This window comes from Stylophora pistillata, chromosome 12, assembly GCF_964205215.1.
Source record: "Stylophora pistillata chromosome 12, jaStyPist1.2, whole genome shotgun sequence".
Classification (NCBI taxonomy): Eukaryota; Metazoa; Cnidaria; class Anthozoa; order Scleractinia; family Pocilloporidae; genus Stylophora; species Stylophora pistillata.
In genome coordinates this window covers 13,651,844-13,676,927 of record NC_142530.1, presented here as the reverse complement: position 1 = coordinate 13,676,927, position 25,084 = coordinate 13,651,844, and the positions used below count along the sequence as shown (strand labels likewise).

The 25,084-nt window shown below is 40.3% G+C and overlaps 7 protein-coding genes across 7 annotated transcripts; 5 read left to right on the top strand and 2 right to left on the bottom strand.

Moving 5' to 3' along the window:
- Positions 1-5,765: 5,765 nt before the first annotated feature.
- On the top strand, positions 5,766-7,670 carry LOC148718877 (uncharacterized). Its single transcript, XM_088740030.1, has 2 exons — positions 5,766-6,753; positions 6,802-7,670. Exons 1-2 carry the CDS (start codon positions 5,766-5,768, stop codon positions 7,668-7,670), a joined length of 1,857 nt encoding a protein of 618 aa, XP_088596156.1.
- A 16-nt stretch (positions 7,671-7,686) lies between these two features.
- On the top strand, positions 7,687-8,961 carry LOC148718876 (uncharacterized). Its single transcript, XM_088740029.1, has 2 exons — positions 7,687-7,889; positions 7,959-8,961. Exons 1-2 carry the CDS (start codon positions 7,687-7,689, stop codon positions 8,959-8,961), a joined length of 1,206 nt encoding a protein of 401 aa, XP_088596155.1.
- A 747-nt stretch (positions 8,962-9,708) lies between these two features.
- On the top strand, positions 9,709-10,677 carry LOC111328388 (uncharacterized). Its single transcript, XM_088740028.1, has one exon. The coding sequence runs from the start codon at positions 9,709-9,711 to the stop codon at positions 10,675-10,677; it is 969 nt and encodes a 322-aa protein (XP_088596154.1).
- Positions 10,678-18,197: 7,520 nt separating this feature from the next.
- On the top strand, positions 18,198-18,758 carry LOC148718875 (uncharacterized). The gene has a single exon (XM_088740027.1). The coding sequence runs from the start codon at positions 18,198-18,200 to the stop codon at positions 18,756-18,758; it is 561 nt and encodes a 186-aa protein (XP_088596153.1).
- On the top strand, positions 18,697-22,001 carry LOC148718874 (uncharacterized). The gene has a single exon (XM_088741076.1). It carries the CDS (start codon positions 18,841-18,843, stop codon positions 21,529-21,531), a length of 2,691 nt encoding a protein of 896 aa, XP_088597202.1. The 5' UTR covers positions 18,697-18,840; the 3' UTR covers positions 21,532-22,001.
- Positions 21,909-23,880, bottom strand: LOC148718872 (uncharacterized). Its single transcript, XM_088741082.1, has one exon. It carries the CDS (start codon positions 23,615-23,617, stop codon positions 22,829-22,831), a length of 789 nt encoding a protein of 262 aa, XP_088597208.1. The 5' UTR covers positions 23,618-23,880; the 3' UTR covers positions 21,909-22,828.
- LOC148718873 (uncharacterized) lies at positions 22,037-22,786 on the bottom strand. The gene has a single exon (XM_088740026.1). It carries the CDS (start codon positions 22,784-22,786, stop codon positions 22,037-22,039), a length of 750 nt encoding a protein of 249 aa, XP_088596152.1.
- Positions 23,881-25,084: the final 1,204 nt, after the last annotated feature.

The following is a 25,084-nucleotide window of genomic DNA, read 5'->3' as shown; positions in this document are numbered from 1 at the left end:
ACAGATTGTCAGCGTCTTCAGGAAGATCTTACCAATATTGGCGAATGGGCTTGTAAATGGCAATTACGTTTTAACGCGGATAAATGTGAATCTATGCGAATTACACATTCACGTGATAAGTCAGTGACCAATTATTTCTTTGGACAGCCCTTGAAAGACGTAGATAAATTTAAAGATCTTGGTGTTATAATAACTAAGGACCTCTCATGGAGTAACCACATTGGTATAACTGTGAACAAAGCGAATAAAGTCCTAGGTTCTATGAAACGCTCGATAGGCACCGCTAATGCAAATATTTTTTCTATGCTCTACAAATCTCTTGTACGGCCAATTTTGGAATATGTGGTACCTGTCTGGTGTCCTTACCTCGTCAAGGACATCCATGCTCTTGAGAATGTACAGCGAAGAGCTTCAAGACTTGCTTTAAATCAACGCAAAGGAGACATGTCCTACGAAGACCGATGCAAATTGCTAAAATGGCCTACTCTTTCCGACCGTAGAACTTATCTATCTTTGATTGAGTGTTATAAAATTGTTTTTGGTTTTTACCATTTAGATTTTGGAACCTTTTTTGATTTTGCCACAACTAGATGTACGACAGCGAATCATCAGTACAAACTTTACGTCAAACCAGCAAGATTTAATTGTTATAAACATTCGTTCTTCATTAGGATTGTTAAATTATGGAATGAATTACCAAGAAACATAGTGGAAGCTGATAATCTTCAGCATTTTAAATCTCAGCTTAAATTGTATTTAAATATTTAATTATAACTAAGTATTTTATTTTCATTTAGACTTATTTTTTAGGGAGTTTTCACATAGGGATAACCTCTTAACTTCCTTTTCTGGAAGCATATTTTCCATTTCTTCTTAGTGTATACATAGTCTGCTTCTGGAATAAATAAAGTATGTATGTATGTATGTAAGCACAGACGCCTTCTTATTTTAACTCTGACAAGATGGTAAGATTTTTTTTATGTATGTCAGATTTACCAGACATTGTTTAAAAATTCTTGTCACACAACTGGAAAAATGGATTGTCTCCCCTTCTCCTTAAAAAAGTAACATTCCCTGCTTGACTCTCAATCGTTTTTGAAACTCATTTTGAACACTGCAGAAGTCAAGCCCTTGGCCACCACAGGTCGCATTTATCCCTTCTAGTAATCTGCTTTAGGAATTTTCCTCTTCCATTTTCTTAGTCGCCTGTGAGTAGTGCAACAGTATCACCAAGCATCACAACAAATGTAACTTTTGATTTACCTCCTGTTGTTTCCTTAGTTTCTTTAAATTTGTTGGCTTATTTGATAAGTTTAAAGTCAAATGCAACTTTTAGTTTATATCCCATTGTTTCCTTAGTTAGTTTCTTTACATTTTTGGGCTTATTTGATAAGTTTAAAGTCATTTATTAATATACATTTAAATAGATTTTCTTTGCAGGTTCATTCCAATTTATAAACATTTGATCCTACCTTCACTCATTGGTTATACTCGGTCCTTTACTTATCTCCACCTTCGTTTGTTAAAACTTTCCTTCCTTTCTATCTTCAATAATTATCCTTTATTTGAATTATCAGAAATAAGAACTGGTTAATAATTATTCATGCCAGAGTGAGGCTCATGGCAGTTTCTGGTTGTTTACAAAGATGTATTTTTTTTCCTGATATATTGTAAGAACTGCTACTTGGAGATCTTGTCCTGGTAGATCATGTATTAACCATTCATGAATCTCTTATGTTCAAACAAGCACAATTAGCACTTCCTGCCTATACACGTGATAAAGACCAACTGGATCCTGTTAAAGTTGAAGAAACATGAGGCATAACTAGCATCATTGGTCTTCTTTCAAGGAAATGTGCAATTTTCAGCAGAATTATGGATATAAAGGAGCAATGGAGCAAAAACTTGGAACTCTCTACCATCCAAAATAAGGAATTCTGAAAATCTTTTGTACTTAAAACAGTCACTTAAAGCTTAATTTAGAATAAGTTCTAGTTAAAATAATTAACTTACTTATAACATTCTCATAGTTATGATTTTATCCATTTGCTTTATACTTTATCATATGTAATTGTAATTTGTTTTATGCAGCCCTATTTAAACCAGCATATGTTGAACTGGGCATCTCTGCAAAAATATTGTTGATAAATAAATAAATATATTTTCTTATTTCTAGCCTAGATGGATCTGAAGAAGCACCAAATTCATGATTGATAGGATTATTAATGTCTGTTCTGCTTTGGTGGACCTCTGCCCTGGGGTTCTTTATGATTGACATGATACTTCTATGGTTTGTACCCAAAAACTAGAGGATTGCTTAGCCTCATACTGAAGGAAACTCCCTCTGTATTCAATGGGAGAAACTCCAAATCTCCAAATACTCTTGTCAGAGAATGTTAGTCACAAACATCTATGAGCGTTACGTGAACAAGCAAACAGAAGGCATGAGAAAAGTGTACAACAGTGTTTCCTTGCAGTGCAATCATTTAGAATTGGTAAGGGGACCTGTCTACAGCAGCCTACAGGCAAGCATTTAGACAATTTTCACATTGGTGGGGTGCACCAACACTAATTCAGTCAAATAACTGAAAAACTTTTAAAGCAACAGAAAAGGCACTCAAAAAATGCTTAGTTGCCCACAGTTAGAGACCTTAAATAAGAAAGAAATTGAGTGGAAGTTCAAAAATAGAGAAACTACCCTAGTGGGGAGGGTTTTTTGAGAATGGTTGGGGAAATGTTAAATTCTCGTCAACTAACATAATTTATGAGTATGATGAGGTAAAATAAGAAGTTCTTACACCCTCTCATTTAATCTTTGGGCGAACAAAAAGGTCTGTGCTGGATGAGATAGCAGAAGACCCAGTCTGTCCAAAAAACTGTACCCAATTGATGTCATAAATACAATCCAGGAAAACAACCATACTGCAAGTATAAGACCACCACGAGAATAAGCTAGGCACAATCAAAGTGGATCTGCTGCTTTAGATTCTTAATAGAAAACAAACATATACTTGAATTGTGACAATTTAAGGGGGGGAGAGTGTCAGTGAGTGTTGGTTACAAATTAATTCATTGATCAAATGTCCTTATAAATACTAATTATGCCATTAAATTGTAAGCAATTGCATTGAAGGTGGGTCAGATTTTATATTATAAGAGAGATGTCGTAATAGTCCATTTTACAGTTGTGTGCTTGGTTGCCAAGCCTTTGAATGGGAGTGAGGCTAGAGATGACCTTGCTATGATACAAACCTTGCTGCCTTTCAAATGTAAATCACTTTGTTATCATGCTAACTAGATACACGTCTCTATCACAACAAGGTCATCTTTAGCCTCACTCTGAATCAAAGGCTTGGCAACTAAGTACACAACTGTAAAATGGCCTATTGCACATGTTTCATCCACCTAACAAGGAAGGGGAAATGTGCCGTCAGGTAATAACAATGGATTAATTGGCTTGGGATTTTACTCTGCTCATGATTGTGAGAAAAATAATAGCTAGTAGTTATACTTGGCGATTGAACTGGGAATACTTTGGTCGACTGTAGTTTAAGTTACATTTGCTAGAACCCTTGATCTGCTACAATGAGAGAATTGATAGAAACATCTGAACTGCTACATGCACGTTAAAATTGTAAGAATTCCTTGAAGTAATTGTATTCATCATGAATAAACCTTAACTTTCTAGCGCATAAAAGGGATGGCATGTTCAGGTGGCCAAAACAGAGAGACACTGACATAATATCTTCTCCTACACAAGAGTGCAGAAGTTGGTAATTGTTTGGTGGTTAGTGATCTTGAGAATATTGATTGCAATTCTAAAGCATAAATTATCACGAGATTTACATGAATGTAGTTATATAAATAGACATTGTCCATGACATTTTACACATAACAGACAGAAATAATATTTGAAGTTTAGACTGAAATACATTAAACAAATGAGTGTACTTTCTACAATTTCCTCCATATATTGTTTTATTGTAGCTTTATTTACATTATTTTTTCTCATTGACTTAACTTTTTCATTATCAGTATTTTTTGTTTTGCTCTGCACATTATAGATGTTACTGCCGTTATGCGTGATGTCACGCACTCATTAGCTGGATCCTGAGAGGCGCTGCGAGTTAAAAAATACATGTGCTCGATTGAAGTGGGGAATCGTTTCAACGCCCGTTTAACGTCATCATTTATATTATAAGGACACAAACGTAAGTTTTTTTTTGGTTTTGTTTCTTGTTTGTCTAGCCTTTTTCCATATTTATAGTTGTAATTTCCTTTGTTTTCCTTTAGTTTTCGAAACCGTACAACGTTCGTTCAAGATTGTAAAGTCCATTTCATAATTACAAGTACGCATGTTCAAGTTTGTGTTGTCGTACCGTTTTATGCGTGCACATTTCGTTTCGAAAAGTTTAATCCTCATCGCACACTGGTTTATTGGAACTTATCCTATGTTTATTTGCAATGTTGGGCGAATTGTTCGCCACTCATCACTAATTTGAAGCGACCACCAAAGGATTAATTAGTGCCTAGTCCACCATGAACAAGGAACCTGCCGCTGAGGGCACTGGGCCTGGGTTTCCTCCGAATGAAAGCTGTCCCAATACTCGTGTAAGGAAATTAACTGAAAAGGGTCAAGAAGAGAAATTAAGGCGACTGAAAAACGATCAAACTGCCAAAACGACTGCTGTGTCAAAACAAAGGAATGCTCTTACAAACTTAATGGAAGATGAGAACAATCTCCATTTAGTGAAATCAGAGGTTATTGTATTGAAGACGTTATTCAAAGAGTATAAAGAAGCACATGACCTTTATTATTGCCAGTTGACCTCCGGACAGGATCAAGAAAGGGAACTTGATCGCTATGAAAGTAAGGAGAAGTCATTTTTGGAATTTAGGAAACAGGTTATGGAATGGATGAATGTACCAGAACGTTGCTTAACAGAAGAACTTGATCTGCTCTCAGAAGTAAAATCAGCTTCATCCAAATCGTCCTGTGTTAGCACCCGTTCGAAGAAGTCTTCAGCCAGCTCAACATCATCTGCACGAGCAAAGGAGAAACTTAAGCTTGCCGAATTACAAGCTGAAAAACAAATGCTAGAATGCAAACAAGCTCTACGAGCAGCAGATGAAGCCTCGAAACTGGAAACTGAAATAGCGAAAGCCCAGGCCAGAGAAAGGGTTTATGCCGATTTGGAAGAAAATGATGGTAACCTAGAAAAGAAGGATGGTATTGTTCCCTGTCTCCAGCAAAGTGAACCTAAATTCATGGCTTCAACGCCTGCCGCTCAACTTAGCCCTGCTGCCCCAGAGTTTCATTCAAACAGTCTAGCTGGCGAGATATCGCCTCCGGCTAACAACGGGACCACTGATGTACCACAAGGAATTATCACTGCAGCTGATGATCCCTATCGATTGGAACCCCATGAAAGGTCTTTCAAAGAAGTGATGGCCATGCAGCGACAGCAAAATGAGCAAATGATTGCAACCCATCAGCAACTGGCTGCAGCAATGACTCTGCCTCAACCTGAAGTGCACAAGTTTAAAGGAGACCCCATCGAATATGGAACCTTTATCATGGCATTAAGGCAAGGATAGAGTCCAGAACATTCAGGGTGGCAGATTGCTTATACTACCTGGAACAACATCTTGAAAGGGAACCACGAGAACTTATTGGAGGCTGTCTGCATATGGACCCTTCTGAAGGATAAAAGGAGGCTAGGAGGTTACTGGAGAAGGAATATGGGGATCCCTTTAAGGTTTCAATGGCCTATGTGAACAAAGCTCTCGGATGGTCCCCAGTTCGGCCAGATGACGCATCAGGACTAAAACGTTTATTGCTTTTCTTGATTAAGTGTAAAAATGCTATGATGAGCGTGTCTCATATGAATGAGTTAAATCATCCTACGAACCTGCAGACCATTGCAAAAAAGCTTCCCTCGCATCTCCAGTCAAGATGGCATGACCGTGCTGCGAAATTGAAAGAGAACGGAAGGATAGCAAGCTTTAAGGATCTCGCTGATTTTGTGGTATCAGCAGCCGAATCAGCGAACGACCCTGTATTTGGCGTGCAGGCTTTAAGTAGTAGCTACGAAAGGCGCAGAGATAACAGTGGGAGAGATGGCAAGAAGAAGCCCTTGTCAGCAACTAAAACAAGCAACAGTTTTGCCACCGGTATCACCACTCCCGGCGTAGAGGCTGTAAACCATGCGAACCGAAACAATGCTGGTGGCAAGGAAAAGTTGTGCCCCTTCTGCAGCAAGAACCATGACCTGGATGATTGTGCGGAATTCCTCAAAAAGACCATGGATGAAAGGAAGACATTTCTTTATGAAAGAAAATTATGCTTTGCCTGTTACAAATCTAATCATGTATCCAAAGGTTGTGTAAAGAGACGTACCCGCAAGAAGTGCAAGAAACTGCACCCAACAGCATTGCACATTGATGGTTTCACAATGAATAGAGAGAGCATCAGTAACAAACCCCAAGCGACGGAAGTTCAGTCTATAGTGGTTAGCAAGCGCACTGATGTCTCTAAACCTGTACAGGACGCACCAAGTTGCAAGGAGTCCATAGTGCTACATGCCATACTCCCAGTTAAAGTTACACAGAAGGGCAGTAACAATTCAGTTGTCACGTTCGCGTTTTACGATAATGGTAGTGGCAGCTGTTTTGCAACCGAAAATATCAGGAGACAATTAGGAATAGACGGTGTCAAGGTTATGCTACAACTCACCACCATGCATGGACAGAGTTAAGTGGAAAGCATCATTCTGGATGATCTTATCGTTACGAGCCTAGATGATGAGAATCCCATTGAGTTGCCTCGCTCATACACAAGAGATGAAATCCCAACAGAACATCATCAAATTCCCACACCCAGTCTCATAAATCAGTGGTCACACCTTTCCGAGGTTGCGAAGAAAATCCCTGAGCTTGAGCCTCACCTGGAGATTGGACTACTCATTGGCAGCAATTGCCCGCCCGCCTTAGAACCATTAGAAGTTGTACCTTGTCGAAGCGATGGCCCATTTGCCCTCCGTCTCCGCCATGGTTGGACAGTCTGTGGACCTCTCCATATCCGAACTGATCATGACAATGACAAAATAATCGCGAACCGAATTACAGTGAGAGAAGTGGAAACGCCAAAGGAAATCATTGCTCCAACGTCATTGCTCAGAATGTTGCAGATGGACTTCAACGATCACACCGTAAGCAAAGCACCGGACGAGCGTGGGCCTTCTCAAGAAGACAGTGAGTTTTTAACTATGATTGAAAGGGAAACGAAGGTTGTCGACGGCCACTACCAAGTTCCTCTTCCATTGCGACATAGTGATATTATCATGCCCAACAATAAGGAGCAAGCTATCAAAAGAGCAAACTGGCAGAAGAAAAAGACGTTGAGAGATTCTAAATACTGCTCTGATTATGTTTCCTTCGTAAATGATGTCATCTCCAAAGGGTATGCACAAAGAGTTCCAAATGAGTTGCTGATGCCGAGCCAAGGCAAGGTGTGGTATTTACCCCACCATGGGGTCTATCACCTGAAAAAACCAGAGAAAATACGCGTCGTATTCGACTGTAGTTCAAAGTTTCAGGGCGTGTCGCTCAATGACTGTCTGATGCAAGGTCCAGATATGACAAACTCCCTAGTAGGCCAGATTTCGTGAAGACCCCGTAGCCTTCATGGGGGATGTGGAATCCATGTTCCACCAGGTTACAGTTCCTCCTGAACAGTATGATTACCTTCGTTTCTTATGGTGGCCAGATGGCAATCTGGAAGCCGAGCTACAAGAGTACCGGATGGTTGTACATTTATTTGGAGCGGCCTCGTCGCCAAGTGTCGCTAACTTTGCCCTTAAGCGAACCGCAAGGGATAACGAAGATAAGTACGGTACCTTGGTTGCTGACACACTGCGAAATAACTTTTAAGTGGACGATTGTCTACGTTCCGTAAGCTCGGAAAGTAAAGCAGTCGAGCCGATTGAAGGTCTTCAGCAATCCTGTAAGAAAGGTGGATTCCGCCTCACCAAATTCACTTCCAATAGTTGTGCAGTTTTAGAGTCTATACCAGAGGATGAGCGATCGAAAGAAGTCAGATCAATAACTCTTGACTGTGACAACCTCCCTATCGAGCGTGCCTTAGGGATACAGCAGTGCGTACAATCAGATTGTTTTGGATTTCGAATCGTCATTAACAGCAAACCGTTTACAAGACGAGGAGTCATGTCCACCATCTCATCAATCTTTGATCCCCTGGGCCTCATCGCTCCTTTCACACTTCTAGCAAAGAAGCTGTTACAGGATCTCTGCCGCAATGAAGATCTCGACTGGGATGACGACATTCCCGAAGACTGCCGCAGTAAATGGCTAAGATGGTGTGGAGAGCTTCCGTTACTAGAGCAATTTCATATTGATCGGTGTTACAAGCCGCCGGGTTTTGGCCCAGTTGTCTCCACACAGCTCCATTTGTTCTCTGATGCAAGCACGGTGGGGTATGGATGCGTTGCCTACCTACATCTAATGGATGATGTGGATCGCATACATTGTTCCTTTTTAATGGGGAAGGCTCGTCTTGCAGCTATTAAGACCGTAACAGTCCCACGCTTAGAATTAACTGCAGCAACCGTGTCTGTTCGCGTGGGACAAATGCTGTATGAAGAGCTTGAGGTTAAGCCTGAGTCTATCATCTATCACACCGACTCAACAACGGTTCTCCGCTACATAAGAAACGAGTGGAAGAGGTTTCAGATATTCGTGGCAAATCGTGTGCAATTGATGAGGGACTTCACTAGTCCTATGCAGTGGAAATACGTGGACACCAGTAGCAATCCGGCAGATGATGCCTCAAGAAGACTTTCCGCCGCTGGACTTCTGCAGCAGCAACGCTGGTCAAATGGTCCACACTTCTTAGGGAAATCAGAAAAAAGACTGGCCGCAGCAGCCCTTTCCAGTCGGTGAGGTCCCAGATGACGACCATGAGGTCAGAAAAGTTGCTTCCGCCGGTACCATGGTAATGGAAGCCACAGCTACGTCAGTTAACAAGCTAATAGAATACCACTCGAGTTGGTATCGCCTGAGATTGTCAGTGGCCGCATTCCTTAGAATCAAGGCTGTATTGCGAAAACGGAAGGAGATTAGAGGCCAGGGTTCTCTCGAGATAGATTCAGACCATGGTCAAGCAAGGTCGGGCGTGAAGTCACAACAAGCTGAAACGAAGGTAGTGGGTGACTGCTGCGCACCGCTCTCAGTTCAAGAGTTTGAAGAGGCCGAGATGGCCATCCTTCGCTTTGTACAGTCGCAGTCCTTCAGTAGAGAGTTTGACGCTCTCAGACAAGTCAGTGACAAAGACGGTGGAGACGAACGGGGTCGGGCAAAGCAAAAGAAAATGGTGCTGAAGAAAGCAAGTTCCTAACTTGACTGGATCCCTACATTCATGAAGGCCTCCTTCGTGTTGGTGGCCACCTTAGCCGCGCTGACGATCTTCCAGAAGAAACGAAACACCCCATCATCTTACCTCGCAAGCGTCACATTACGAACTTGATCATCAAACGCCTACACGAACGCCTAGCACACGCAGGCCGCGGTCACACACTTGCTAACTTGAGGGAGAAGTACTGGGTCACCGGTGCCAATGCTGCTGTTCGTCACCTAATCGCAAATTGTGTTACTTGTCGCCGTAATCGTGCCCCTGTCGCTGAACAGAAAATGGCTGACTTGCCTAAAGACCGAGTGACTCCAGCCCCGCCATTTACGTATACTGGTGTGGATTACTTCAGTCCGTACATGATCAAAGAAGGTCGAAAGGAACTCAAACAGTACGGATGCCTTTTCACATGTTTAGCAAGTAGGGCAGTGCATATTGAGACCGCCAATTCTCTCAAAACAGATTCATTTATCCAGGCTCTGAGGCAATTTATTGCTTGTCGTGGGCCTATCCGAGAGATCTGGAGTGACAACAGAACAAATTTTGTAGGCGCCAAGACAGAGTTGCAGCAAGCAGTTTATGAAATGGACAATGAGCAAATCAGAAGCAGGTTGCAACAAGAGGGTACGAATTGGATTTTCAACCCACCGAGTGGCAGCCACATGGGCGGCATTTGGGAGCGGCAGATTCGCAGTACCTGCAAAGTACTCACTGTTCTACTCCATGAGCATGGCTCCCGTCTGGATGACAAATCCTTTAGAACTCTACTATGTGAAGTTGAAGCTATCATTAACTCGAGAGCGCTAACATTCGCCTCCAGTGATCCCGATGATCTCAACCCACTAAGTCCCAGCAATCTCCTGACGATGAAAACCAGCGTTGTACTTCCCCCAGCAGGAGTTTTTCAACATGCAGATGTCTATATGAGGCGGCGCTGGCGGAGAGTGCAGTACCTGGCAAACTTATTTTGGACGAGTTGGAAGAGAGAATATCTCCCAACTCTCCAACCTCGTTCGAAGTGGAACAGTCCCAAACAGAATCTAGCTGTCGGAGACGTTGTCCTGTTGAAAGACAACTGCCCGAGGAGTGTTTGGCCAATGGGACGAGTCATTAGCGCAGAATCAGACAAGAAGGGGTTGATACGCACGGTTCATTTGAAGACCCAAACCTCCCAACTATGCAGACCAGTTGACAAGGTTGTCCTCTTGCTAGCTAAGGAAGAACAATCGTGCCTCGATAATGAACAATGAAACAGGAAGCTCGTAAAGGCTGAACCTTCATGGAATATTCATAGACCCTATTTTCTTTAAGTGGATTGTGTGATGGACTAGACTCGTTAGCTTTAGCAAAGGACATGACAAGTTATTTTTCATAATTATTACTTTATTTTTGTAGCTAAGAACTTTCCATGTTAAGCATCGCTTAAGGGGTCAGGAATGTTACTGCCGTTATGCGTGATGTCACGCACTCATTAGCTAGATCCCGAGAGGCGCTGCCAGTTAAAAAATACATGTGCTCGATCGAAGTGGGGAATCGTTTCAACGCCCGTTTAACGTCATCGTTTATATTATAAGGACAGAAACGTAAGTTTTTTTGGTTTTGTTGTTTGTCTAGCCTTTTTCCGTATTTATAGTTGTAATTTCCTTTGTTTTCCTTTAGTTTTCGAAACCGTACAACGTTTGTTCAAGATTGTAAAGTCCATTTCATAATTACAAGTACGCGTGTTCAAGTTTGTGTTGTCATACCGTTTTATGCGTGCACAATAGATGTGAGTACTCTAAACAATACTGATATACATCATAGATATATGTAAAAAATGGTATAAATATGGTATAATTAACAATTATTCCACGAGCACGCGTTGGATATGAGTTGATATATAGCCAACAAGGCACGTAGCGCCGAGTTGGCTATAATCATCTCATATCCAACAAATGCAAGTGGAATAATTGTTTTATTAAAAAAACGCCCCCATGCTATTAGACAAATCTTCTCGACTTTATTTTGTGAGAAGAAACCGGATTCAACAATGTACAGAAATTAGGTAATGGTATATTGGCTCATATACCATAATGGCTGAGCCAATAAAAAGTCTTGAATTGCATTATCCAATGATCCAGTTTTTAACAAAATGGTATTAGTTAATCTATCACTGGCCCTTTTCCTTTCAATTTACTCTTGGAGAACTAAATCAATAAAAAAAAAAAGAACCGACTTCCCAGTTAGCTCCCAGTTAGTGTAACCGCTTCCGTTAGGATCGAAATACGTCGCGAAATATTTTGTGGTTTGATTTACGCCACCGCCGGGATTACCGCAGTATAGATAGGCATAGCGTATAGCTCGCGTTTCAGTTCTTCAGAAGATCCCGCGAGATCAAGATCTGTTAGTGAAAACTAGAAGACAAGTTAGAGCGAAAATCTCGATAGAAATCAAGACCCGCGAACGTTGGTAAGCAGCAATCTAATTATCTTTAAGGCTATGAAGCTATGTCGGTTTGTAATTCTGAAGTTATAGGTTTCGCTAGATTTCACTGTTTAAGTCCCTTTCAATATCACGTGCGCTTGGTTTTATGATCATTCCTTAGCTGTAAAAGAAACAAATATTTAAGTGATTTCTTAATGTAACTATTTCAGTTGACCGCTTCGATTCGATAAATGCCCTGAGGCCACAAGAATAGGAGTACGTAGGAACAATAAAGGAAAGAATCGTATATCCATATTGGTTTGGTGTTTTCGATTGCGCGTGTAACAACCCGGGAACGAGACTTTCATTTCCAACTTGAGCGAACCCGCTACAGTTAGCTCAATGGATAGAGCACTGGACTGTTGTGCGGGAGGTTGAGGGTTCGAGCCCCAGCCGGACCAACACTCGGGGTCTTAAAATAATTGAGAAGAATAATTATGCTAGTACCTTTCTATAACATCAAGAAATAGTTAGATATTCTAGTCTTCTTGGATAGGGACGAAGAAATGGAGGTCCATCTCATGCAGGGCTAGGGGCAGGAGACATTAATTTTCCACGCATGAGATTACTGTGTGATGGATGTCCTCCCCCTGGGGTGCGATGGGTGGTTAACAGGACCCCCGTTAATACCAGTGTTTACTACACTGAAGGGGCTATCCTGTAAAAATATAGATGCCTTCTCTACTCGAAATTTGTTTTTGACCTCTTCCTTGTTTTAGAGAATTGTATTATGAACTAGTGCGAAGTGTTTTTCCACCCTCTTTCCTCAACGGTCATGAATGCTCACATTTTGCGTAAGGAAAGAACTAGATCACCTCTCCCACAAAAAACCTTCAGAAAGGAGCTCATAAAGGAGATTATTTGGAGCCACAGAACATCTCCTCTTTTTACTACAAGGAAACATCCAAGGAGGCCAGCAAACGGATTGACCTCTCTTTAAACTTTGGGTCATTCCCCAAAGAAAACAAAGGATATAAAGAAGAAGTCCAACTTTACACAACCATGTGCAGTCTCTTTTTCTGCCCAAAGAAGACTCTGGCATGGATATAGGAGCAGATGGAGAGCATGGAAGAGTATCCAGCTTTCAATGAAGAGTCCAAAAAGTGGCACTTCCCATTTATGACTGCTTTCAGCTAAACCATCCTGTCTAGGAATATGTTGCTTTAATCACAGATTTACACTGTAGTGCAAATGACAAAGCTGATACAAATTTCACTGATTAAACCCCTTTCGTGTCACCTTTAGTAAAACATCTTCTAAAATGAAGGCAAGCACTTCTTTGAAAAGGTGGACAAAAACAAAACCCAAGTGTTTCAATACTCCAGGAGAGAACTAATAAGCTGATCAGAAAAAACCAACTTCAGGCTGTTAAATACAACTCGAACAAGCATGACAAAAGAACAAGATCATGGTGGTCTACCATAAACTCTATCACTGGGAGGAAGTCAATCTGTCAGTCAATAAGTTGTATCATTGATCCTGCTAATACTTTGGCAAGATTAACACTGATCCCGACTACTCCCTCCCCGAGATGCTCAATACTCCAGAGGGCACAAGGGTACCCTCCTTCATGGTGTATGAGGTTACACAAGCTCTAATTAACATTAAAAGGACTTCCTCAGGCCCTGATGATCTCCCCTATTGGCTTTTCCGTGACTTTGGGAACTACTTGGCTTCAATCATAACTGATGTATTTAATGCCTCCCTTCTGCAACATACAGTTCCATTGTTGTGGAAGGAGGCAAATATTAGACTGGCTCCTAAGGAACTGCCATTTACTTCCTGTAACCAGCTAAGGCCTATTTCTTTAAAAATATAATTATGCAACTGTTTGAGAGACTAATGTAGAGGAATGAATTATCTGTCGTGTGCGCTAACCATATCAATTTAGACCAGTTTGCTTATTGAAAGGGACATAACTCTACCGTGGCACCATTGAAGTCCCAGCATAACTGGCTAAAGTGGTTTGGTAGAAATGCGGACTTCCTGCGGATCTTCTCATTTGATTTTAGCAAGGCGTTCAATTTTGTCTCACAGAATTTTAGTTAGTAAGCTTAGGGATGTGAATATCAATCAATATATACTAAACTGGCTCATCAGTTTCAGTTGTAATAGAAAGCAACGGGTTCTGATAACATCGCTACTGAGTTTATAGATATAACCAGGGGTGTCCCCCAGGGGACGGTGCTAGGTCCAATATTGTTCTCTCTGATGATAAATGATATAAAACCATTTAGCCCTTCTAGCCTATTGGTTAAATTTGCGGATATCACAGTCAGCACCGCTGTTCACGCTGAGGATGGCAACATAGCCGAGTCTGAAGTTAGTTCTATAATGGAGTGGGCTGAAAAGAATCAAATGACACCCATTTACCTAATCATTTCAGTCTTCACATACACTATCGAGGTGTGGGTTTGCTGTTATTATGATAAATATCTTCAGAGAATAGACAAACTGTTTGCAAGGGCTTTTAAGTCTGGATATTGTTAGAAGAAATATAATATTTGTGATATTTTAGCCACCGGAGATAGCCAACTATGGATCAAGATCACTTCAAATATCACTGCACTTGATGTTCTTTTACCGCCAAGGCGTACTAGGCAATTACGCAGCAGGGGCCATGATTATATATTACCTAAAGTTCGTACTTCATGTTTCAAATCCACTTTTGTAAATAGATGTCTTTTTAGCATTGTCTGCCATTAATAGTTGTATTTTCTATCTTAATCTGTCTTATATTTCATTCTTTGTAAATAATGACATGGTTGATGCATTATTGCTTTTAATAAAGACCATTATTATTATTATTATTCATCTATCATTTGTTGTCTGCTTTGAAGACAACAAAAACACAAAGGAAAGGAACACAGGAGTAAATTTGCAGTCTAGAAACACTGGATGTTGCAATTTGAGTCAAACTTTAACCACTTAAAAGTAATCCAGCATGGGTGTAACAATTAGTAAAAGACCAATAAAGTTTCCCATCCACACTTCTTCAGGTTCAACAACTGCCCCAGATGATGGAATAAGGCCAGACACCTCATTGCTGATAGTCAAGGGAAAGGTGTGGGTCATGGAAAACCACTCTAAGATATCTTAAGCTTGGTCTCTTCAAGAATTGGTTAAAAAGAGGGCCAGGCGTAATAGCAAGTATCTTAAATCAGTCAACTAAGTTGAAGTTAGGTCCACTGGAATTTAAATTAATGCACTCATTCATTTAAAGTCATGAAAATACAAGACAATTTTAAAGATCTAAATGGTATATGACCAGTGCTTGCAAAATCAAACATGGTGCAGCGCAGTAAAAGTAAAAGAACAGATCTCACCTCAAATACATTAACAGAGAAAAGAATGTTGTTGCTTTAGGATTGGCAAAATGTTAATCAAAGAATTTTTAAGCTCTTTTTTTCTTTTCCTTTACGTCATGTAGCACAAAACGAAGTTATGATAATTTAAAGTGACCTCTAGTGTATGCTCTTGGATAAAACATAGTTGGATAAAAGTTACATGGTGACACATCTCACGCCAACAAAAATAGCAACAAGCAAAAGATGAGTGTGTAAAAGGTGGTTGTGAATACAGAAAAAACAACAACAGCAGATCACTAATTTATGTCCCAAAGGTCTTCAGAGTAAGTGAGTGACACACAAGAGTGTGATCAGTGCGTGGACAGGCAGCAAAAATGAACTGAATTGTAGGAGAACAGAGCATAAATCTTTCTGATATCCAGACAAGAGACAGTTTTTTAACCACAAAACTAAACATCATTGCTCTTTACTTGAATGCTTTCTATCACCATCCCAAAATACATGTGCATTGCATTTTCCAGGCAAGAATTAACACTCTTTGATCTAAGGTTTAAAAGTGTCATTAAAAGATTTGCATGTGATATCAACATTTAATGAACAACTTGCCAAAGCTCTATAGCTCTAAAAAAAAAAAAAAAAATCATTCCTCTGATTTTTTTTGCACCACAATCAGATTCCAGCTGTCAATTTGTTGGTTCCATCATCATGTTGATTCTGAAGAGACAGCTTCTGGCTTAGTGCTTCCACCCAGATGCGATCACCAACCAAGTGCAAAAAAAAAAACGCATCTAAGAAGGGATTGATGGCAAATTTTCGAAATTGAACCATTTGAACCCCTCTCTCATTCTTAAGAACAACATTTCCTTGAATGAAGACCAAGCTCTCCTGGTGGATTAGTCTTCATAGTGTGGTCATTTTTAATTTGGCTTTCGATGTCTTACTTTTAGCAAGACAATGAGAGGATTACATGCTCCAATTAGATTTTCATTCCTATTGCACCAAGATGGGGTTTCCATTGTCACCAGCTGAAGCAAAATCATCCTTTGAGTTCTTAGACTGTCATTGCCTTGGGTTCTGGGCCTCTTCCACTGCTTTATGAGAATAAAGGTAGAGACAGTGCAGTACCTTTTAAACTTCTTCCAGGTAGCTTGAAGGCAAAGGGCCATGCACCTTCAACTTTAACCACCATATCCTTTAAACAGGTATCATAACTGGTGAAACCAGCATGAACATTTATCATGGTATCCCTAAAAACATACATGCCAGGGAAGGCTTGTCATTCAATCTAAAAGAAGGATGAATTCCATAAGTTTTAACATGTTAGATAGGAAAATAGTTGTCTGTAACCACAGTGTTTGATCAGTGTCTCAGCTAGCTGCTACTGCTATAAGATACCTCCCTTTCTGCTTATTTTCTACAAACTTTGGGGAAAATAGAAATCTGCCCACTCTGATTATGTCTGCAACCAAGCTAAGATCTTTTCAAATACTAACAACGTCAAACTTTAAAGATCACTCCAACATGGCTGTAGCACTGTAGATCATGCTAGTCACCTGCAAACATCACTTTAGCTGCAAATTTAATCATTCTATTGGATGACACTTCTCTAAACCCAGGCACCACAACTGCTATGCCTGTTGGGACTAAAGGTAAAGGTAGGTAAAGTCTGTTTATGAGCCTAGTGGCCCACCAGGCCAGTGCTTAGCCCCAGTTTCTGTAGCATGAAGCGACTAGGAGTATTTCTACTCCCCCTAGATGGGATGCCAGTCCATCGCAGGGTTACCTGAAGCATTAAATTGCCAGTACCCATGTAAACACTTGGGTGAAGAGAGGCACTGCGAAAGTAAAGTGTCTTGCCTAAGAACACAACAAAATGTGTTGGGACTAAAGGACTCTGATGTATTTCACCTAAGTATTCACAGCTTCAGGTATAATTTGGATGAACTTCGATTATTCTTCAATCATCACAAGCCCCATGTCCTAGCAGTAGACAGAACTCAGTTAGATGAATCTTTCACACATGAAGAACTTTCTGTTAGGGACACAACATAAGGAGAAGAGACAGGAACTCTGATGGAGGAGTTGCAGTCTACATAGCCAAACACCTAAATTACAATTGAATGAAAGATCCAAATGAAATATCAACATATGGAGGCAATTTTGTTCTGTTATCATAGAAATAAAGAAAACTTTTATCAGTACTATCTATAAACTTTAAAAGCATGCAATCTTCACTGACAGCCTAGGGAAAAATGTTCAACCAATGAAACTTAAACTATTTTGCTGGGAGACTTCAACTTCACTTATGTCAGTACAAACTCAGCAACAATGAAGTTGAAACAACTAACAAACTTATTTCAACAGAACAACTTATCACAGAGTCTATATCAGAATAACAGAGAATCCAATCTTTAATTGATCAATTTTTAACTTCAAGACCTGAACTAAACCCTATCCAGTGTCATTCTGGTTGGTTTGTCCAATCACTAAACAATCACTGGGTTTCAGAAACTACACAAAACAAAACTTCACCTGCCTTGGTTTGTTCACGTCAGAAGTTACGAAAACTACAATCCTGCTCTGTTTAAAACTGATTTACACCACGTCCCATGTAACTTATTAGAACTAGCCAAGAGATAAATACTACCACAAAAAGGCCATCAAAACAAATAACAAGGTTTACTGGTGTAAGATGCAAACAGTTATGCAATGAAGTAAATCTGAAACCCTGTAAAGAGAAAAACAATCATCCCTCCACTCGCCTCTCTGAGGAACAGGACAGGAAAGAAATGTGGAAAACAATCAGTAAGGGCCTGCCAAGGAAATCTAAAACTAGGAATGACACTGCGAACCGATTAGCAACCTGTAGTGTATGCGGTTGGTTCTCGTAAGCATGCGCACGTGTGTGCATTAGGTATTCCATGTGCTTTTCAAATGAAATAAAAACCGAATACATGACAGTGGCGACGAGGATAAAGTCGTAAGAGAGCGTCGAAAATATGACTGCTATCAGGAAGATAGAAAGTTTTGATGAAACACAGGAGAAATGGGAAACCTATGTAGAACGGGTGGAACAGTTTTTCTTAGCAAACAACATCGATGAAGACCACCAAGCGCCAACCTTGTTAAGCTTGATGGGCAGCAAAACGTACACATTGTTGAGAGATCTTCTTACACCAGATAAACCAGCTACGAAGAGCTTCCAGGAGATCATCACGACTCTTCAGCAACACTTAAGTCCTAAACCATTAGAAATAGCGGAGCGTTTTCGTTTCTACAAACCGATTCAGCGTGAAGGAGAAACTGTCTTGACCTATGTAGCAGACCTGAAGAAATTAGCAACCCACTGCAACTTTGGGGCCAACCTTAACGAAGCTTTACGAGATAAACTGGTTTGTGGCCTTAGAAATGTGCAGATACAAAAACGGTTGCTTTCAGAAGCCAAACTCAAATATTCCAAGGCTTTGGAAATAGCGATAGCAATGGAAACGGCTGGTGACTTGCATGTGACGTCACGAAAATCATGCAAATTTGTGACCGCCATTATTGTGCCCCTCTGAGGTGTGAAATATATGCTAAGCAAGTCCAGTTCTATAGTAATTCTTTATTCGTGTGTTAAAAATAGCTTCTAAATGATCTTAAATGTCGGTACCAGTTCTATCCAAGTATGCTGTGTCTCTTAAGGATGATGTAAAGCAACGATATATCGAAAAGATAGCGAAAATAGGCATTGATCCGGTCACGATCCCCGAAGAAGAGCTCAATGCAGAGAATTTACCTCCGGTTGAACGGTCGGACTTGTTTAGTTTCTTGGTTTTAGAGACAAGTTATTACACGACCGAACAGTTTAAAAATTACAAGAGTCTAGAAGCTTACAATCAAGTGGTATCCGGGTTTGTTGCTTCAGTCAAAGGTTACCTGGTTTTGGAAAAGCATGTTGTTGTTGCAAAGGTTCGCCATTCACAACGAATGAATGACTCTCTTGTAACTATTTGGATTATACATGGGACAAATGGAAGAGTTTTTTCTGCGCATTGTTTAGGATGTAAGGCAGGTTTGGCTGAATCGTGCTCTCACATCGCCAGTGTCCTTATTTACCTAGAATGCTGGACGCGAATTAATGGGAAGCTAGCTTGTACGCAAGTTAAGTGCACGTGGCTCCTTCCAACGTACGTCGACAGAGTGGCCTATGCTAGAGCAAAGGAAATCAATTTTACTTCAGCTAAAAAGCTGAAAGAAGAACTAGACAGTAAGATCGATTCTTTTGATGGCAAAGATACACGCTTCGATCAAAACAAGACTGTTAAACCAAAGATCACTTCGAGCACAATTGTTTCAGCACAAGAGGTTTTAAATTTTTATGAAAGGCTCAATAAGTGCGAAACAAAAGCTGCAGTGTTAACTTTAATTGACCCATATGCTGATCAATTTGTATCAAAGAGCCGCAATGTACCAGTTGTAACTGATCTTTACGAGCCACGTAATTTAGATCTTAAGTATACAGAGCTGTTGAACAAGTGTTTAGAGGTCGAAATTAACATTTCTGAGGAAGAAATTGAAATTGTTGAACAAGATACCAAGACCCAAGCAAAGGGTTCAGGGTTCTTCAGACATCGTGCTGGTAGAATTGGAGCCTCTGTCTGTGGTGCTGCCTACCATACTAATATTGCGCAGCCTTCACAATCACTCATACAATCAGTATGCTATCCTCACTTGTTCAAACTTAACATCAAAGCAGTTAAATATGGTTGTAAGTATGAGGAATCTGCCATTAGAGCTTATGAACAGGTCATGAAACAGCAACATATAAACTTTGAACTCAAGAGATGTGGACTGTTTATAAACAAGGAGTATCCTTACATTCATGCAACACCAGATTTTTTAGTCTCTTGTGATTGCTGTGGGTTGGGTTGTGGGGAAGTGAAATGCCCTATTTCAATCAAGGATGGCAACTTTGAGGAGTATAGTCACAAATCAACATCCTGTCTTGAGGATGTGAATGGAAAATTGAAGCTTAGAAGAACCCATAATTATTACTATCAAGTACAGCAGCAGTTATTTACCTTACCTGAGAGAAAATTTTGTGACTTTGTTGTCTTTTCAAGAGATTCACAAGGAAATTCTCAAATTGTTTGTGACCGAATAAACCCTGACACAGAACACTCAAAGAATGTGTTGTCAAAGCTTGAAGTTTTCTGGAGAATTTGTATCCTTCCAGAGATGCTTGGAAGGTGGTACACTAGAAGGTGTGATCAGCCTGACAGAGTGCCTGATGAGAATGCGATTTGCTTTTGTCGAGGGAGCCATAGTGATGGAGTAATACCCTGCAGTAATGTTGATTGTCCTTATGGAAAATTCCATAAAACATGTTTGGCTTTAGATAATGTGTCGATACCTAAGAAATGGTACTGTCCTCATTGCTGTAAGCTTTCACAGTATCAGAAAGGAAAGAAAGCCTCAAACCAAAAAGTGCAATCTACAATCCATCAAGCTGCAATGAAATATAATACTATTTGTGTTTGTAATGGCAAGGCATCCACTATAGATAGGCTGGTTGAGTGCCACAACACTACCTGTAAAAATGGGCATTTTTTTCATTTGTGGTGCTTGGGATTTAAAAGACTGCCTAACAATTCCAAAACAACCTGGTTGTGTCCTGATTGCAGTGGAAAGAAAACCACTACTACCACTTCTGCTTCTTCATTACCTGAGTCACCTGTTGCTTCAAACTTATCAGACGATAATGATGATGATGACAGTGATATTGAGATTACGAAAGTGTCAACTGGCTCTATCAACAAATTCAGTGCTCTTAAGAGGTTAGACAGCTCAGACTATAACATTATCAAAGATCCTACTGGATGGCTTACTGGGGACATTATTCAGCATGCTCATGTCCTCATAAAACAAGAAAATCAATCAATTGGGGGTTTTCAGCGCCCAATTTTGGGTAGAGTTAGAAACTTCGATGTAGAGTCTGGTGAATTTATTCAAATCTTACACACTGGAAGTGATCACTGGGTTTGTGTAAGCTCAATAGGATGTACCCCTGGCATAGTTAACCTCTATGATAGCTTATTTCATCATGCCATTTGCCAAGAGATTGAGGAACAGACAAATGACCTACTAGGTGGGAATTTGATCAGTCTTAATTGTTTACCTGTGCAGCAACAAAATAATGGCAGTGATTGTGGTGTGTTTTCTGTTGCCTTTGCAACATGTCTAGCTTTTGCTACAAACCCCAGCCATGTTACTTTTGATGTTCCAAGAATGCGCTCCCATTTGTTAGCTTGTTTCAAAAGTGGCAGGATAAGCATGTTTCCATTTACTTAGTAACAGAGCTAATAACAATAGCTAATTTATAACATTGTGCCATTTACTGCAAAGGCAAGAATGTCTTGTGATTTTTTTCTGATGTTTGGTTGCCATACAGAATAGTAGGAAAACAATTGTCACATATTGTAATTCTACGTTGCATTTGACACAAGTGTACAAATTATTGTTAAACACATGTTCAGTCAATATAGAGTTTTGATAGTAATGTCCACATGTATATCTAGGTACAGTACTTGTACTAATTAGGTGAAAACATAAATATGCCGTAGCTTCTTTGCAATAAATGTACTTATTGTCACTTCCCCCTTTAGTTTCGGAACAATTAGTAAATCTTATATATTACAAATACATGTTTAAGACATTTGTTCAGTCAATTCATTAAAACACACACATTTATTTTTATTTGACAGTAATTTAATCATAACATTAGCAAACAAGGATTTGTATTAAAAAAATGAATATATGAGTATCTTGTCCTCCAATCATTGCTTTCATTGTCAAGTCAATCTAATGGTACAATACATGGGCAACAATTGACAAGGGCTGAACAAACTCTTAATATACAGTCAATTAGAGGTTCCTGGCTCTGTGTGCTACTTAAAAATTTTGTAGGTAGTGTACCTTCCAATATGGTATACTTTCGTCGCAGCAACCCTATCACTCTCTCAACGTGAATCCTGACACTAGCTATTCCTCTTGATCTTTCTACATCAACTGGATCTAGTTGGGCCTTTCCTTTTGTAAAAGCAGGAATGACAAGCTTCCCACTTTTTAATCCCACGCTTTCAGAAATCGTGAAACCTCTATCTGCTATTACTGTGTCTCCAGGAACTAGCTTGTCTAAAATACCACAGTTCTCTGCAATGAACTTATCTGATGTTCGTCCACCCCAAGCTTGAGAAACAAATGATATTGTTCCTTGGGGTGTTATACCTATGAGTACCTTGATGGTATTGTGGTGCTTGTATGAGCTGAATGTTTGAGCTCGAGCAAGTAGATTCGATGGCTTTTCAATAAAAACTTCAAAGCGGTCTATTATCACAGTCACTTTTTGTCCGAATGTGTACTGAAAACACGTTGGCATGATTTTCCATAACTGGTCTCTATTAGGCCAATAAATAAAACAAGAAAGTCTGGAGTCCATGGCAACTATCCAGGAAGTAAATATCCTTGAAACACTTGAAAGGGACACAACAAAGCGGTATGCTAAATCTTGGAATGGCATATCCAAACGAAGCTTCATTAAAACCATAACAAATTCTTGGAAGCTACTTAAGATTGTAGAGCCATGTTTTCATGCAACGTGGGGAGCTACATGTTCAAACACTACCATAAGTACTTCATAGGAGGGTAATCCAGTATAAAAACGGATTTTATCCGAAGAATCAAAAAATCCTTCGTCTGGAGCTCGATAAACAGAGCTTGTAAATATGTAGTTGAATTCATTAATCTGTGTGTCGGTATTTGATGAGCCTTCGCAAACTATTTCAAAGTCCTCTGTGGACGTTGAGTTTTCGACCATATGTAAGGTTGTCTCACCGACCGTCTCACATTCGCCATCATAAAAATCTTTACTGCAAGAAGGCTCAGAGCAAAGTAACTTACCAGTAGATGAATCGTCAATACAAAAATCAATTTTCTGAACAATTGATCCGCTTTTATCTAGCTCCTTTCTTTTCTTAGCCGCTTCCATTTCTTGGCGCTCCAAAGAACGTTTCCTTCGATCTTTTGCTCGTTCGGCCCTACATTCCACTGCTTCTCTTTGTAGATCTTTCTCCTTGCTTCTCTGTAAATCTTTCGGCTTGCCTAGGTTTACAGTTGGCACCCAGTCAACATTGTATTTGTCCCAAACAGCAGCGGCTTTGCCTGAAACAAAGTGTAGACTACAAACGCGTTCGCTCTCGAGCACTCTCTTTTCCTTAGTATCGCCTCGACTAACTGCAGAAATCCAACGAGTTCTTCGCTTTCTGGTTAGCTCTTCGTGTTCTTCTCCTTGATTTGAAACAATCTTCGGTAAACAATGAAATTTTCTTTGATGTTTTCCGCTTTTAGAACCGCAACCAACGACTATACAATGCACCATATCTCACACTTCTTCTCCATCTACTATCATTGTTTACCTTTGAAGGGGCACAAAGATGGCGGTTAGCAACCGTTGTCAAGTGTGGTGTCACATGGGTGAAAGTCACCAATTCGCGATGCTGCGGAATTACAAAGTGAGCTTCAATCAGAACCTCGCGTTGACAAGATCTCAGATAACCACACACAAGCGCCATCGCCGAACCCCACCACTAAAGTTTGCTATCCATGTGGGGGAGACTCACACGCAACGCACAATTGCAGATTCAAGGACCAAACATGTTATCATTGTGGGAAGGTGGGCCATATTTCAAGAGCTTGTCGCTCGAAACAACAAGGTCAGCCAAAACAACCACCGAAACCACCGCTTAACACTCAAGTCCATTCTATTGAGTACAGTGAGAGTGATGAATTTGAAGATGTATTAGGAAGCATACAGATACACAGTGTAAGCAAACCGAGCAGTACTGTAATCTGGATCGATCTGAAAGTGGAAGGTAAACCACTGAAAATGGAACTGGACACAGGCTCAGCTGTGTCGATTATTCCACATAATTTGTACAGGGAGAAATTTCACGACAAGCCCTTGCAAGAAACTAAATTAATGTTGAAAACCTATACTGGAGAGAACATTTTCCCAGCTGGAGTGCTGAAGGTAAATGTTGAGTACAAAGACCAGCAACCATTGCTGTTGGATCTGTATGTGGTTAAGAACAAGGGCCCTGTGTTGATGGGAAGGGATTGGCTTCACAAGGTACACCTAGATTGGTATGCTATTAAGTCATTGAAAGCTTCACAAACCCTATCAACTACTAAGGAGCAGCTGCAAACCATGCTAGACAAATACTCTGATGTTTTTGAAGACAAACTTGGAACGTTCAAATCAGCTAAAGCAAAGCTAACCCTTAAAGAAGATAGCCAAGCCCATTTCTGCAAAGCTCGTGCTGTGCCCTATGCCTTAAGGCCTAAAGTTGAAGAAGAGCTAAGAAGACTTCAGAATGAAGGAATTCTCACGAAAGTTGAGTGGAGCGAGTGGGCAACACCCATTGTACCCGTCCCCAAGAAAGATGGATCGGTCAGGCTTTGTGGTGATTACAAGGGCACGGTAAACCCAGAACTACAGGCTGAACAATATCCCTTACCCCGCATCGAAGATATCTTTGCAAAGCTTGCTGGTGGACAGAAATTCTCAAAGATTGATCTTCGCCAGGCATACCACCAACTAGAGATGGAAGAAGATTCCAGAAAATACCTCACCATCAACACACACATGGGGTTGTTCCAGTACAATAGACTAGTGTTCGGCATCACTTCAGCACCCGCTATCTGGCAACGCACCATTGATCAAGTGCTGGAAGGGACATCTGGCACAAGCTGTATACTGGATGACATGATTATCGCTGGAAAGAGTGATGAAGAACACCTGGCTAACTTAGAAGAAGTCCTTCGACGGCTACAGTTTCATGGTTTG